General features: G+C 39.8%; 1 protein-coding gene across 1 annotated transcript; it reads right to left on the reverse strand.

Moving 5' to 3' along the window:
• Positions 1 to 14,456: 14,456 nt before the first annotated feature.
• On the reverse strand, positions 14,457 to 16,010 carry LOC132546124 (uncharacterized). The gene has a single exon (XM_060209820.1). It carries the CDS (start codon positions 16,008 to 16,010, stop codon positions 14,457 to 14,459), a length of 1,554 nt encoding a protein of 517 aa, XP_060065803.1.
• Between the last annotated feature and the right edge of the window lie 1,304 nt (positions 16,011 to 17,314).

Raw genomic sequence — 17,314 nt, forward strand, 5'->3', positions numbered from 1 at the left:
ATATATAACACGCCACACTGTACAGGTATCTTTCAGGTAAGAAATGTATTTGACACACCCTATCTCCCGCCACGGCCTTGTGGACTACCGTCAAATGTATTTATATACCTGGATTAAAATGCCACGTCAGAATGCTTGATCTAACAAAAGTTTAAATATCAGCCTTTATGTACAGCACACGTGGACAAGTAGCACACACGATAGCAATTACACATTTAAAGATAACTAATTGAGTGGTGCTGGAGGCACTAAACCATAACAAAATGGTCAACAATTTGATAGGATTTGTTACGGTGCCTGGACTTACTGGACGGTGTGGAAATGGTCACTACTGGCTACTCAAACCACAGGGTAGACAGTGTGATAACCAGGAAACGTATTCTAATAATTATGATTGTGTGCTTATTATCATGTCTTTACTACGCAATCCCCATGGTACCACAGACTTACGGGGTACCATATGGTGATAAGGTAATGCAAAGTTACGGGGAGGTATACAATAGAATTACGGGGTACTATATGGTAATAAGGTACTGTGAAGTTACGGGGAAGTGTAAATAGAATTACGGGGCACTATATGGTAATAGGGTACTGTAAAGTTACGGGGAAATGTAAATAGAATTACGGGGTACTATATGGTAATAGGGTAATGTAAAGTTACGGGGAAGTGTGCAATAGAATTACGGGGTACTATATGGTAATAAGGTAATGTAAAGTTACGGGGAAGTGTGCAATAGAATTACGGGGTACTATATGGTAATAAGGTAATGTAAAGTTACGGGGAAGTGTGCAATAGAATTACGGGGTACTATATGGTAATAAGGTAATGTAAAGTTACGGGGAAGTGTGCAATAGAATTACGGGGTACTATATGGTAATAAGGTAATGTAAAGTTACGGGGAAGTGTGCAATAGAATTACGGGGTACTATATGGTTATAAGGTAATGTAAAGTTACGGGGAAATGTAAATAGAATTACGGGGTACTATATGGTAATAATAGAATTACGGGGTACTATATGGTAATAAGGTACTGTAAAGTTACGGGGAAGTGTGCAATAGAATTACGGGGTACTATATGGTAATAAGGTAATGTAAAGTTACGGGGAAGTGTGCAATAGAATTACGGGGTACTATATGGTAATAAGGTAATGTAAAGTTACGGGGAAGTGTGCAATAGAATTACGGGGTACTATATGGTAATAAGGTAATGTAAAGTTACGGGGAAGTGTGCAATAGAATTACGGGGTACTATATGGTAATAAGGTAATGTAAAGTTACGGGGAAGTGTAAATAGAATTACGGGGTACTATATGGTAATAAGGTACTGTAAAGTTACGGGGAAGTGTAAATAGAATTACGGGGTACTATATGGTAATAAGGTACTGTAAAGTTACGGGGAAGTGTGCAATACGGGGTAAAGTTAGTGTAAATAGAATTACGGGGCACTATATGGTAATAAGGTAATGTAAAGTTACGGGGAAGTGTGCAATAGAATTACGGGGTACTATATGGTAATAAGGTAATGTAAAGTTACGGGGAAATGTAAATAGAATTACGGGGTACTATATGGTAATAAGGTAATGTAAAGTTACGGGGAAGTGTGCAATAGAATTACGGGGTACTATATGGTTATAAGGTAATGTAAAGTTACGGGGAAGTGTAAATAGAATTACGGGGTACTATATGGTAATAAGGTAATGTAAAGTTACGGGGAAGTGTAAATAGAATTACGGGACACTATATGGTAATAAGGTACTGTAAAGTTACGGGGAAGTGTAAATAGAATTACGGGGCACTATATGGTAATAAGGTACTGTAAAGTTACGGGGAAGTGTAAATAGAATTACGGGGCACTATATGGTAATAAGGTACTGTAAAGTTACGGGGAAGTGTGCAATAGAATTACGAAATATTGCATGATATCGATGTGCTGTAAAGTTACAGAGGAGTATAGACCAGAATTATTGGGGGAGTGTACAGAATAATTACATATTAGTGTTTGGTAGAATTAAAGGATAGAGTACAGTAGAGTTACATGGTAGTGTATAGAAGAATTACATGGCAATGTACAGTTGAATTACAGGGCAGTGTACAGTTGAATTACAGGGCAGTGTACAGTTGAATTACAGGGCAATGTACAGTTGAATTACAGGGCAGTGTACAGTTGAATTACAGGGCAATGTACAGTTGAATTACAGGGCAGCGTACAGTTGAATTACAGGGCAGTGTACAATTGAAATACAGGGCAGTGTACAGTTGAATTACAGGGAAATGTACAGTAGAAATACAGGGTAGAGTACATAAGAATTACAGGACATTGTACTGTTGAATTACATGGTAGTGTATATCTAGTGTACTTTATTAGTCTAGGATGTTGTAAAATTACACTGCTTACACTATAATTACACTTCCTAAAAATGACCGCGGAAAAAAATTAAAATAAAATGTATATGCAGACCAATGTATACTAAAAATCCTAAACTAGTCAAATACACGCGATGGACAAAAAAGTCGCCTGGAAAGGTGACATTCGATGTCGAAATAGTTTATGCATCGACTCGTGCATTTCATCTCATCCATTATTATAGAAAACCATAGTTACTATAGTAGTTCATGGATTCTGTATAATGTATTAAGGAGCTTCACTTAAAATTGGTTTGTTTTGTGTAACGTCTTATCGAGAACGCAATTTCTTGATGTATTTTAAGAGGCGTGTTAAGAATCAATGGACTGGAGATAGTTTAAAACATGTTTTAGATAATTATCCTGTTGTTAACAAAATTTATTTACAATGGGTTAATTTCGTGGGCCATTGACTAGTTCGTGAAAATTAGATCCGTGAACATTGGGAACAAGTTTCTACTGGAAATTATAGAGAAAACCCGAACAGATAAGTGGGATACCACAAGGACATATTACAGGTCAACTGAAAAAAACACTGATATCAGTTTACATATGAGTAAATGAGTAAACTGAATTAATATGGTAAGTTCTTGGCATCGTTTCATTAAGACAACTAATTAAGCAACTGGTTAGGACAAGTACGGACGCTATGAACAGATCTAAATTCAACTATCACGTGTTAAAGAGATCGTAATTCTACACCAAAAGTCATATTCACGAAGATTGTATGTCCTCTTACAGCCACATCGTGAATTTTTGGAGATTTTTTATCATTTTATTTTTTTCCGTCAGAAAATGTGGAAATTTTGACCCCTCGAAAATCATGGACTATGCAGTATATTTTTGTGGCGAAGCATTCTCAATCTATGAAAAAGTGGATGTCATACACAAGATGATTTTATTATCTGGCTCAAATGACAACAATCTTATCTCTCTTTGAACAAATGTCTATTGATGAATGGTTGTACTTTCCGTTGTAGACATCGCCCTCTCTCTCATAAACTGTCGGTCATCATCGAAGTAAAGAAAGTCACCATCCCCTGCCTTTCAAACACTATTAACATCAAACATCAAAACAAACTATGATTTAGGATCGACATTTCTGGCTTTCAACTTAACAATGGGTGCGTTTAAGACCTGGTTGACATTCCACAGGGTTTTCATCCTCGAAAGGATTAAAGTCTTGCAAAATATATTCGCTTGGCATAGCCATACTTATTTTTTAATGTTACAAAGAATGATTAGTTTTTCCATATAGTCTTATTTTACAAAGCAGCCATGAAAAGAATACACCGACCACCAAATAATTTCTTGTTCAATCAAAGAAATCTATTACAGAGATGCTGAATATCCCATTCTTCTAGTACAGGTATCGTCCTGACCAAACCAGTGTATTACAGCGAGGAAGAACTCGTCACTGGAAAACTTAAATAATGTAACACTTCAAGACAAAACATGATACTATTTCACTTCTATTCTTCTTCAAACTTCCTAGAACCCTAAATAACATCCGGGTACTTTGAATACCAGTAGTTGCTGATGAAATTGTTGGCGATACATCATTGTACTGACCGATAACACTTTCCTGAAAAGTCCTGATGGACACTGACTGTACCATTCTGGGCTTGAAAACCCTAAAATCTAAAGTGGTGTAGACATGGACGGTGTTTCGCATTTCTTAAACTCAGATACAAGTCGACTAAAACTGGATCTTTTGCACTTGCCTAGACTCCATCGCCTTTTTCTTTTCCCTTTGAGAATCCCCATATCAGTTTCATGATTAGGAAACACAAACATCATCCAAATTATGTTGTTAAAAGTCTAACAACACAGAACTGGTATATATCCTGTTAACCTGTCTCACACTCAAAATAACCAAGAACAAAATTATGTTATTAAAGTAGGACGGCAGATTGCATGTCAGTAATTAAATGATTATAAGATTGGAATTGATTGCTGATTACACTAGCCCCTAACAATTAGGATAAGTCTTTTGAAATAAAGATATTGACAAAAAATGCAAGAAATTTACATTTGGAGTTAAACCGAACTAATAATTACGGCTTTCTAGAATGCTATTTTATGTAATGAAATGCACAATTGAATTCATAAATCATTTCAATATCGCATGACGTTCCTGCCTTGTTTTGAAAAATGTATCATATTCGTTTGTAAGAAGTGTAAAATAGGACCACTCCCCTTTCTAAGCGAAGTTTCCTTTTTGCTTTCAAATCATAGCGGAAGTTCAAGCAACACCAGTGGTTTCCGTAACAGAAAGTAATGTGTTGCTAGATTTTCCACCGTGATAAAGGATTATGAAAATCCATCAGGTTTTAACCAATCGGGATGAGAGCACATCTGATTTCCTGTCCTACTTCTTTCCGGTTTGAGAAATGCTAAAGATTTCCGATTTGGTTTTGTAGTATCGAAACCACAGCTGCTAACTGGACATCATATTGACCAGAACTGCTAACTGGACATCATATTGACCACAACTGCTAAATGAACATCTTATTGACCAAAACTGCTATTTGGACATCTTACTGACCACAGCTGCTAAATGTAAATATTCTTGACCACAACTGCTAAATGGACGTTTTCTTGACCACAACTACTAAATGAACGTCTTATTGACCACAACTGCTAAATGGACATCTTATTGACCACAACTGCTAAATGGACGTTTTCTTGACCACAACTGCTAAATGGACATCTTATTGACCACAACTGCTAAATGAACATCTTATTGACCACAGCTGCTAAATGGACATCTTATTGACCACAACTGCTAAATGGACATCTTATTGACCACAACTGCTAAATGGACGTTTTCTTGAGCACAACTGCTAAATGGACATCTTATTGACCACAACTGCTAAATGGACATCTTATTGACCACAGCTGCTAAATGGACATCTTATTGACCACAGCTGCTAAATGGACATCTTATTGACCAAAGCTGCTAAATGGACATCTTATTGACCACAGCTGCTAAATGGACATCTTATTGACCACAGCTGCTAAATGGACATCTTATTGACCACAGCTGCTAAATGGACATCTTATTGACCAAAGCTGCTAAATGGACATCTTATTGACCAAAACTGCTAATTGGAGATCTTATTGCCTATTTTAAATTAATTAATTTTGATAACTATCCGACTTTAATCCATCAATATTATCGGCACAGCACTACCTAGACATTACTTTCTGTTGAATATTCATCAGCGGTGTGCAAGCTAATTTCCTGTTTACTACTTTAGAAGTACATTATGAACCAACTCTCACGTAAAAAAAAGCTTCAGATGAATGAGCATTAGACAGTGTTGGGAGTAAATCTGCCCGGAGAACTAGTAATCAAGCGGTATGGTGCCACAACAAAGAGACTGGTGCTTATGTTCATGGTAGGAGAGGCAGGTACATGGAATAGCTGTTACACACGGGTGTGTCTGCGCGGACGTTGGAGATTAAAAGGAAATTATTCAATACGTCTATGTTTTATTATCAAGTGGCTGGGTATGTGAAAATAACATTTCGAAACAGACATCGGTACATGGAGAGAAATCAAACAATGTCCAATAAACTTAGATGAAGAGATTTCCGATAAATGATATTGAGGTTTTCCGAGTAATTACTAAATGCACTTGGTGAGGACCAATAGACGTAATGAAAGGTAATTACTGTGTATATAGAATCAACGGTACAATTGATTACAGAAAAAGTATTAATTATAAAGAATAAACATAAATACCCATTTATACCACTGGGCCATAACTCACAAAAAAGCCATGTCAAAACAACGGCCAGTCCTGAAAAAGGATTGCTCTTTACACAAACAAGACAAATACAATGCAATATTGTCATTCTCAAAAATGTAACCTGCAGATAAATATTAATACGCTAATGTCCTGTAGTTGTCATTCATAGACTAATGAATGCCAATTGAATTCACGTCAGTGTATTGGTAATTGAAACTCTGTGCTGTATATGCAGTTAACCGGACAAGACATTGATGAGATAACGACACGGTAGATTTCTGGTGAAAATCTTCTATTTACAGGTAATGGTAGCAGTGAACGGTCTGGACAATCAGAAACACACGACGTACCGGAAATTAAAGAACAGTTGTTGACGAGCCAAAGTCGCAGGTGATCGCAAACTAATCGTTTATCAACACGACCAGAGAGTTTAATAAACACACGATATCAAATGATTCATTAATGTTTATAACTGAAGCCATAACAGGAACAGTTCGATTAGAGGAAAGTGTGGTGTTGGTAGGGGAGGAAGAGGGTGTGTGTAGATGTGGTGTTGGTATGGGCTAGGGTTATGTGTGTAGTTGAAGTGTTGGCATGGAAGGGGCGGTGAATTGTGTAGGTGTAGATTTGGTAGGGAAGAGGGACGATGAGTGTGTAGGTGTGGTGTTGGTAGGGAAGGGGATGGTGAGTGCGTAGGTGTGGTGTTGGTAGGGGAGAGGACGATGAGTGTGTAGGTGTGATGTTGGTAGGGAAGGGGATGGTGAGTGTGTAGGTGTGGTGTTGGTAGGGAAGAGGGACGATGAGTGTGTAGGTGTGGTGTTGGTAGGGAAGGGGATGGTGAGCGTGTAGGTGTGATGTTGATAGGGGAGAGGACGGTGAGTGTGTAGGTGTGGTGTTGGTAGGGAAGGGGATGGTGAGCGTGTAGGTGTGATGTTGGTAGGGGAGAGGACGCTGAGTGTGTTGGTGTGGTGTTGGTAGGGAAGAGGGACGATGAGTGTGTAGGTGTGATGTTGGTAGGGGAGAGGACGGTGAGTGTGTTGGTGTGGTGTTGGCATGGAGGGGGCGGTGAATTGTGTAGGTGTAGATTTTGGTAGGGAAGGGGATGGTGAGCGTGTAGGTGTGATGTTGGTAGGGGAGAGGACGCTGAGTGTGTTGTGTGGTGTTGGTAGGGAAGAGGGACGATGAGTGTGTAGGTGTGGTGTTGGTAGGGAAGGGGATGGTGAGCGTGTAGGTGTGGTGTTGGTAGGGACGGGGATGGTGAGTGTGTAGGTAAGGTGTTGATAGGGAAGGGGATGGTGAGTGTGTAGGTGTGGTGTTGATAGGGGAGGGGACAGTGAGTGTGAAGGTGTGGTGTTGGTAGGGAAGGGCACGGTGAGTGTGTAGGTGTGGTGTTGGTAGTGGAGGGGACGGTGAGAGTGTAGGTGTGGTGTTGGTTATACACACATCGGCCTTATATATCCCACACTTAAAAGTCGGTTACACATTGGTTTTACACATGAAAGTCAACACATCTCGAATGTACATATCGTTAACACCCGAGCTAGAATTTACACATCATTAATGGCTTAACACACATTTGCACACGGAACGGAACTAGGACCATTATACCTGAGCCCAGACACTTTACATGCGTGGCCGAACACACCTAACTCACCACACCTTAGCCAAAATACCACACACATAAATCCTTACATACCTGGGTCCAATACATCTGTCAACACACGATACACACCTGACACATCTGGATCACCAACACACCCGTGCTTCAACACACCCGTGCTTCCACACATCCGTTTTTCAACTAGGCAGAGATACATGAACAGACACACCTTGGCTGGCTCACACAACTGGACCAATGTATCTGGACTAGATCACCTCTACTAAAATATCTGGTTCAACACACCTGGGCAAGCACACCTGTGCATAACACACTTGTGCAACTAAATCTGGACCAACACGCCAAGACTAGCATACCAGCACGTACACACATGGACCAACACCTGAACCAACACACCGTGACCAACACACCTGGACCAACACCTTGACCAACACACCTGCACAAATATACTTGGGCAATAACAACTGGACCAACGCACCTGATACAACACAAAATGGTAACTATATCTAACACACCTGGACCAACACCTGGACCAACACACCTGAACCAACACATTGACCAACACCTGGACCAACACACCTGCACCAATACACTTAGGCAATAACACCTGGACCGACACACGTGAGCAAACACTCGATGTATACCTGGACTACAGCTCCATCAACAAACTGTGACAGACACCGAGAGTGTTTAACTGCTAATAAATCAAAGTGTTGTGCTTATCCAGCAATACGAAATCGATGTAAAGACAATCTACCCGACATTGATTTTGGATCGTGATTTTGAAACTCGCGAGGAAACGATGAGAAAGTTATTGGGGCAGTTAACATTAAGGTCCACACTCAGTCGGCCGTCATACTGCGTCACTTACTTTTTACACAAGCAGTCAATACTAAATGTCCAATACTGGTGGGATGGTGCTCTAGCGGACACATAAAGGTGTCACACACAAGGTCCTCGCGTGGTCCATTTGGGCCGCGAGACAACCTTCGTTACCATAACAGACAGGACACGTAATAGACAGGACACGGTGGCGATACTCTTGTTGTTTCCGTTGGTTCCGCAATTCTTAGATTGTCTAAAGATATTTGAATGCCATAAACAGGCGATTCAGTGTGTGTAATTCGGTCAATCGGGACATCCGGTTGTTACTTTGGAATGTGATCTATTAATCCGGAATTTCCGTGATTTAACAAGTATTTGTGATTCAGTTATCTGGAATTGGAGAAGGCGTCAATTATTAACTGTTCGATTATACGGAAATTCAAGTGTTTATAATTCATTAATCCGAAATTGACGTGCGTTGCGAGTTTTTGTTTCAATGTTACAAAACATTTCTAACACTATCGGCGATTTCATATCACTCGTCCTATCTAAAACAGCGATGCCTTTATCCGGAATTTATGTACCTGTCAATTGTTTGCAATGATTAGAAGCAGATACATGAAGACAAAAGACGGTTATCCCAGACGGCAACCGATACGGTAACCAAAACACTAGACAGAGTCAACGAAGTTATGAAGATGGGACTACCATGATGTCGCCTACCCTGTAAGTAATACTAATACATGTCCCGTCATACATCCTACCCTGTAAGTATCACATGTCCCGTCATACATCCTACCCTGTAAGTAATACTAATACATGTCCCGTCATACATCCTACCCTGTAAGTATCACATGTCCCGTCATACATCCTACCCTGTAAGTAATACAATACATGTCCCGTCATACATCCTACCCTGTAAGTATCACATGTCCCGTCATACATCCTACCCTGTAAGTAATACTAATACATGTCCCGTCATACATCCTACCCTGTAAGTGATACTTAAACATGTCCCGTCATACATCCTACCCTGTAAGTATTACATGTCCCGTCATACATCCTACCCTGTAAGTATTTCATGTTCCGTCATACATCCTACCCTGTAAGTATTTCATGTTCCGTCATACATCCTACCCTGTAAGTAATACTAATACATGTCCCGTCATACATCCTACCCTGTAAGTATTACATGTCCCGTCATACATCCTACCCTGTAAGTATTTCATGTTCCGTCATACATCCTACCCTGTAAGTAATACTAATACATGTCCCGTCATACATCCTACCCTGTAAGTATTTCATGTTCCGTCATACATCCTACCCTGTAAGTATTTCATGTTCCGTCATACATCCTACCCTGTAAGTGATACTTAAACATGTCCCGTCATACATCCTACCCTGTAAGTATTACATGTCCCGTCATACATCCTACCCTGTAAGTATTTCATGTTCCGTCATACATCCTACCCTGTAAGTAATACTAATACATGTCCCGTCATACATCCTACCCTGTAAGTGATACTTAAATATATCCCGTCATACATCCTACCCTGTAAGTGATACTTAAACATGTCCCGTCATACATCCTACCCTGTAAGTATTACATGTCCCGTCATACATCCTACCCTGTAAGTATTTCATGTCCCGTCATACATCCTACCCTGTACGTATGACATGTCCCGTCATACATTCTACCCTGTAAGTAATACTAATACAGGTCCCGTCATACATCCTACCCTGTAAGTATTACATGTCCCGTCATACATTCTACCCTGTAAGTAATACTAATACATGTCCCGTCATACATCCTACCCTGTAAGTTATACTAATACATGTCCCGTCATACATTCTACCCTGTAAGTTATACTAATACATGTCCCGTCATACATCCTACCCTGTAAGTTATACTAATACATGTCCCGTCATACATTCTACCCTGTAAGTTATACTAATACATGTCCCGTCATACATCCTACCCTAAGTATTACATGTCCCGTCATACATCCTACCCTGTAAGTATTACATGTCCCGTCATACATCCTACCCTGTAAGTATTACATGTCCCGTCATACATCCTACCCTGTAAGTATTACATGTCCCGTCATACATCCTACCCTGTAAGTAATACTAATACATGACCCGTCATACATCCTACCCTGTAAGTATTACATGTCCCGTCATACATCCTACCCTAAGTATTACATGTCCCGTCATACATCCTACCCTAAGTATTACATGTCCCGTCATACATCCTACCCTGTAAGTATTACATGTCCCGTCATACATCCTACCCTAAGTATTACATGTCCCGTCATACATCCTACCCTAAGTATTACATGTCCCGTCATACATCCTACCCTAAGTATTACATGTCCCGTCATACATCCTACCCTGTAAGTTATACTAATACATGTCCCGTCATACATTCTACCCTGTAAGTAATACTTATACAGGTCCCGTCATACATCCTACCCTGTAAGTATTACATGTCCCGTCATACATCCTACCCTGTAAGTTATACTAATACAGGTCCCGTCATACATCCTACCCTGTAAGTATTACATTTCCCGTCATACATACTACCCTGTAAGTTATACTAATACATGTCCCGTCATACATCCTACCCTGTAAGTATTACATGTCCCGTCATACATCCTACACTGTCAGTATTACATATCCCGTCATACATCCTACCATGTAAGTAATACTTATACATGTCATACATCCTACCCAGTAAGTATTACATGTCCCGTCAAACATCCTACCCTGGAAGTATTACATGTCCCGTCATACATCCTACCATGTAAGTAATACTTATACATGTCATGTCATACATCCTACCCTGTAAGTATTACATGTCCCGTCATACACCCTACCATGTAAGTAATACTTATACATGTCATGTCTTACATCCTGTTATTCGTCAGTTAGTATCTGTCTAATTCTGGTATATATTGGTTTAGAGTCTGAATTCTACAGTTTAACAATGACAGATAATTACTGGTCAGTGTCGGTCCCACTGATCTTTCTTAACGATGTTGGTCAGCGTGATTTGGTATTTCATCACTTGTAGGTACTGGATGATCCTTGGGACGCTGCTTGGCTTCGGTATATGCCTCATTGGAATCACTTACATCATCTGCCGCTTTCGGAAACCACAGTCCTGTTGTAAGTAAATCTCCAGATCTGATCTAACAATAACGACACTAGAACAGCGGAAAAATCCTATTAACCTATAACATTACACGTGAAAAGCAGACTGAACAGCAGAGTCGCCAGAAACTCGAGTGAACCTACAAACTGTTACAATTATTTCTACAACATAAAAAAAGTCAGTATAATGAACCCTGAATGTGATGTCACGTGTATCTTTTTCAGGGTCGGATACTGAGGAGGAGATCTTGCATGAAACAGAGACGATCACGGAACGCGAAATAATGGCCACGAGACAAGGTCACACGTTTCCTCCAGGCGTGGTTATCAGGAGGGAAAGTTTAAAAACAATTAGCACTCGCACATCTACTGCGCGTGCGCCAAAGTTAACATGTGTATCGTGCAGTAGTGGTAAGCACCTTACTGCGAAAAGTACGGTCGGCTACAACAAGGCGGACAGTCGGGATAAAGTGACTAGCCTGTGGAATACCGGAAGTAGCAGTCATGGAAATATGACCGATGTAGCAATATAATGTACAGCTACGTCCGGCGTAAACATTGTGAATGCCATCAGAGTGACACTTGCCTTATATTGACATATACACGACATGAGACTGACGGCAGTTTACACATGTCGGTTGTCCTGTGTCCACGTAGTGTGATCTCAGTATTAACTTCAAACATTTTATATTGTTTTCGTAGATCTCGGACAGCCATGACCTGTTTGTACAATTATAATCAACCGCTGGACACGTGACTGTAGATATGGCAGATGAGAGTGAAACAAAACGAAACATTATTATTATACGTAGATTGCTGGGTTAGATATATATTGCTTCCTGTGGATTGTTTACTGTACATTAAGATATGTCCGGAAGTATAAAAACTCGCAATACCGTCGATGTTGACATTCGAGATAGCATCTGTGTCGCCATACTTGGGTTGTATATTTTGTTATTAACAAACGGTACTAGCCAGTAACAATTTGATCATATCTTAAATATACATATATTGTAGTTAGCGATTGGCACCGACAGTAAGTATAAATAAAGACATTATTCTTAAGATTATTAAAGGGCGTGAACATGTAGTCCACCATCAATAGGAAGAGCAGAAAAAAGTAGATAAACTGCTGTTTATTTCCATATTTTTGATCTGGTTCCTGTAATATTTGGGATGTACATTATTGTCATTTACCAAATTTATTAGAAAAAGTATTTTGGCACATCAGGCTGAATATCAAATTACTCATTGTTTATAAACCATCGGTCACTGTAAACCGGAAGTACACAGATAGTTGGCATCACAGTTTCCCTCTATGTTAAACATAAGGGAAACGAAAGTTTGAATATTGTAGAATATAAAACCATTGGCCTGGTTATTATGTATATCTACGCAGACTGAGTCTACAGCAAACTTGGCAGTATCATAAATTTAAAATTTCAGAATTCTACTAAATTGTGAGAGAGGGTGAGAAATTGCAGCAAATTTACACAAAGCCTCTTCACCCAGTGTATTGTGTCTTGTTGCACACACCAACACGAAAACTTTGTCGAAATACAATTATCACTGAAATAAACATATAACGTCATTTATTCGTAAAAAATACATTTATGTCATAGATAAGCCCTGAAAAAAAAAGACTGACCTGAAATTTCATTAGAAGCTACATTCGTGTACGATGCGGAAATATAGCTGTGATCTGAAGCCAGTCTCCTTCTGGAGCAGTGATCAAACTGTGTCGAAATCCTGAGGTATTATAATCAGCAAGCATCCAACACATCATTTCAAACCGGAAGTAAAAAACATGTACACCAATCACAATTTATCGAACACTTCGCTGTAAATATGAAGTCGAGCAATGTTTACTTTTGAATGCCTTGAAGTTTTCTTTAAAAGTTGCTTTACGTCCTGTTAACAGCCACGACCATTTAAGGACTTGTCACATTTGGGTTGTGGAGGAAATCAGAAATTGTGTTATCCTTAAAACTGACAATTCTGTATCATCGTCAAGATTGAAACTCATCTGAATCTACAACTTATTATTGAATATACGTATATATAATATCAAGAGTGTAAGTTTATTTGACGTTTTATTGGCATGTACAATAGAATGATATTTTTGTATGATTAAATCACAATGCGTGAAGGCGCGGTCCTCTTCACCATTCATCCGCCATCCACTTGTTTTTATTTGCACATAATACACTTTATTTTCCACTCGGACAAGAAAATGGGACAAGAGAAAAATAATCATTCATCCCCTTTAGGAGCAAGCGTCAGGTTTGACAATTAATCATCTTCTACATTGGGTTGAGATCCCTTATCTCATCCTTAAGGGTGTGAAAGCATCTACAAGTCTGTACTGGCTCTGACAGTGATACACACAGAAAAATATTGTTTGAATGTTTAACATCGTGTTATGGAAAAAATAGAGTGTGTAGTCACAGGCATATCAAATGAAAGGACAGTTTAAGGAATGTGTACTGAAAATTAGCACACATGCATACAAACACAAGAGAACATACGGTAGCACCTTTTACCTATAGACAGCCACTGCATCTATAGCAAGACACACTTACATGTAAATTATACCCAATTACCTACAAATACAACAACAACATACGTCCCTCTCCAGCTAAAATGTAATGTCCTTTCCAAAATGTCATACAAACTACTGAATTATTGCCTCTCTTCAGAATCTCATGATCTGCACGTGACCGTCGTGTGAACCAACCCATAAGTCTCCGTTAGGTTGTAAACCCAGGCACAGGGGCTGGAAGTTAAATTTGAACGAAGTTTTCAGTTTCTTTCCATTTCTATCAATCATCACAAGAGAATTGGACCATACGTCGGCTATGACTATGTGGTTGTTCTTCGTGAAGATTACGTCAGCTGGGTCGAAATGACCTTTCTCCTTTGATCCTTGACCTTTAAATGATCCGTAGGTACCGTAGGAATGACGTCGTTTTGAATCACCGAAGAATCGAGATATCACCTGTAGTTTATCGTTCATGATGATCACGTGTTCGGGAGACGACCACTCTACTACGGCAATGTCGCCATTATTTCTGTTCAGACGAACACGAACAGGTTTAGTAAAGAGGCGAACACCGTACGCATCTCTGTCCACCGTTTCTATCGCGTCCCCTCTCTGGTTGTATTTTACAAGTTTCCGCTGGATGGAGTGACACGCGATGAAGTAACCGGAAGCTGACAGTTCACAAAGATTTGTGATGTTGATTCCAGTAGAGAAAAGGTTTTGGGACCTGCCGCTCGGCAAAATTTGACGTACGGAACCATCATCACAGCAAACCGTCGTCAAGTACTTATCGGCAGTGCGCATGACATCATTGATGACAACGCCTCTCTCGAGCGTGATGGTTTGGATGACCTCGCCTTTTCTTGTCGTTAATTTTACACGATGGCTTTTGCCCGGGACGAGCCATGCTGAATCGTCGTCACAAGGAAATATTGCTTGCACGTGCTTCCCGTCCGCAACGCCAGTCAGTGTGTCGAGCACTCGACCATTGCTTGGTGCCTTTTTTACGGTGGATTTACCTAATGGCAAGCTCACTACGTCAGGACCGTACGCACTGATGCATCGTAGTGACCCGAACAAGGTTCTTAAGATAGTCGAGTGTTCGTCTTGTTTGATAAAGACCAATGACGTCAGAGTGGGAATGTCGGTGTACGATTCGTCCTTAAGGGAATCTCTCCGCAGCATATCATCAAACGGAGATGAGTCGAGCGGCACGTTCTGATGGCTAATGGCGGCCGCCTTGAGACAAGCTAATTGGCGCGTCAGGTTCTGTTCGAGTTTCTCTAGACTATTCAGATTCTTACTTCCGTGAACCTTACATTCCCGAATGAAATCTGCAGTTATTTTGTCGATTTCACCCTTTAATTCAACCGCTCGGGTTTTTACCTCCTGTATAACTCTGTCTGTTCGAAGTCGGTTCTCTGATATTGTTTCCGCAAGTTTTTCAATTTGTTCGTGTTTCGTAGCAATTTTGCTGCCAATATCTTCAAGATCTAGAAATTCTGAGATATCCTGTTTCTTTGAGTCGAGAAAGTCTTCAAGGTCGAGATAGTTATGGCCACGGTGGACGGTACTGATGCACTTCGTGCAGATAAACTCGTTGCTACAAGTCGTGCACACCACGGCTATCTTCTTGTTCGAATGGACTACGCATGCTCTCTCTAGAATGGGCGTCAGGGAGCCTTGTGTTGACCTGGCAGACTGCATAGCCTCAAACACGGCTGTTGATGGCCGAGATAGTAACTGCAAGGTAAAAATAAAGAAAACAATATATTGTTTATCTCAATATTGAGGTTAACTGATAAATGTGATGGATAGATCGGTAAAATCCACTTGAGAACCTGCCTCTCAGCACAATGGAAGACAACATGTTTCCGTTACATTAGTAAGTATAAAAACTAGCCCACTTCTCCACCTACAGTATTACCTGTATTCCATCGTTTTGGTTAAACAGATGTACGTTTCTTGGAAATATGCGCTACTGTTGGAGGGTTGGTAAGAAAATAAGAACCCTCCATATATGGTTGCGTGAAGTCCTCATCAACTAATGTTGCCGCTAGCAAAATATCAGAATACATTCATTCAACAACAAAGACTTTTAATGATATATAATTTACCTCTATATTGTGACCAGTTCCAACCTCATCCCCTTTGTTTCTTGTCTCAGTTTAAAGGGATGAAATGCTATGTGTGTAGCGTGTTCTTTCTAAAAACAACTACCACCATAGCACAAACTGTTACTTAGCGAGCAGCTGGAAGCATCCTGCGATGAGGATGTTTGCGTTTCTACTTAGAAGTTTGATTTCGAAAGCGGACTTTGACAACTTTCCGATCTGACAACAGGCTATTTTGGAATTTCAAAAGTGTTCCCGCATTCTTTACAGAAATCTGCTGATTTAAGAATAATATTTACTGATGTAAGCTAGGTACAGTACAGGTAAGTAATCTGATACAATAGTAACAGGTGTTACTTAGCTGCGGATGACGACTGATGCAACTCTTAATGTAATAATTATTACAATAAGCGTTGCAATGGCTACGCTTAATGTAATAAAGTTATTTTTATTACATTAAGCGGGTCAACTGTTACGTTTAATGTAATAATTATTATTTTATTACATTAAGCGCCGAAACTGTACTATTGACAAATTTAAGAAGGTCCTTAGTGTAATTAAGTCCGAAATGAAGGGGGACATATTGAGTCTTCTGTTTTGTATTGTTATGTCATTTAGGGTATTATTAGCTCCCCACATCGAGATGCTGGAGCCCTATAGGAATCACCCTGTCCGTCTGTTCGGACAGTCGGATGTACGGACGTCAGCACTTTTGTTTTCCGATTATAGCTTCAGTTATGATTAGATTAATGATTAGAATGATCAAACCTTGCATATGGCTAAAATGCCAGTTACCACACTTTTTGTATGCATACACAGTATGATGATCCCCGTCAGCTATGTCATATCAAAGACGTTTAAAATGGCACTTGGAGCTTCCCCCCTTAAAACATTAAT

This window comes from Ylistrum balloti, unplaced genomic scaffold (assembly GCF_031769215.1).
Source record: "Ylistrum balloti isolate Yb309-2 unplaced genomic scaffold, AGI_CSIRO_Ybal_v1 Utg369874, whole genome shotgun sequence".
Lineage (NCBI taxonomy): Eukaryota > Metazoa > Mollusca > Bivalvia > Pectinida > Pectinidae > Ylistrum > Ylistrum balloti.

Excerpts from the sequence above, each read along its gene's own strand:
- LOC132546124 (XM_060209820.1), bottom strand. The coding sequence starts at position 16,010 with ATGCAGTCTGCCAGGTCAACACAAGGCTCCCTGACGCCCATTCTAGAG.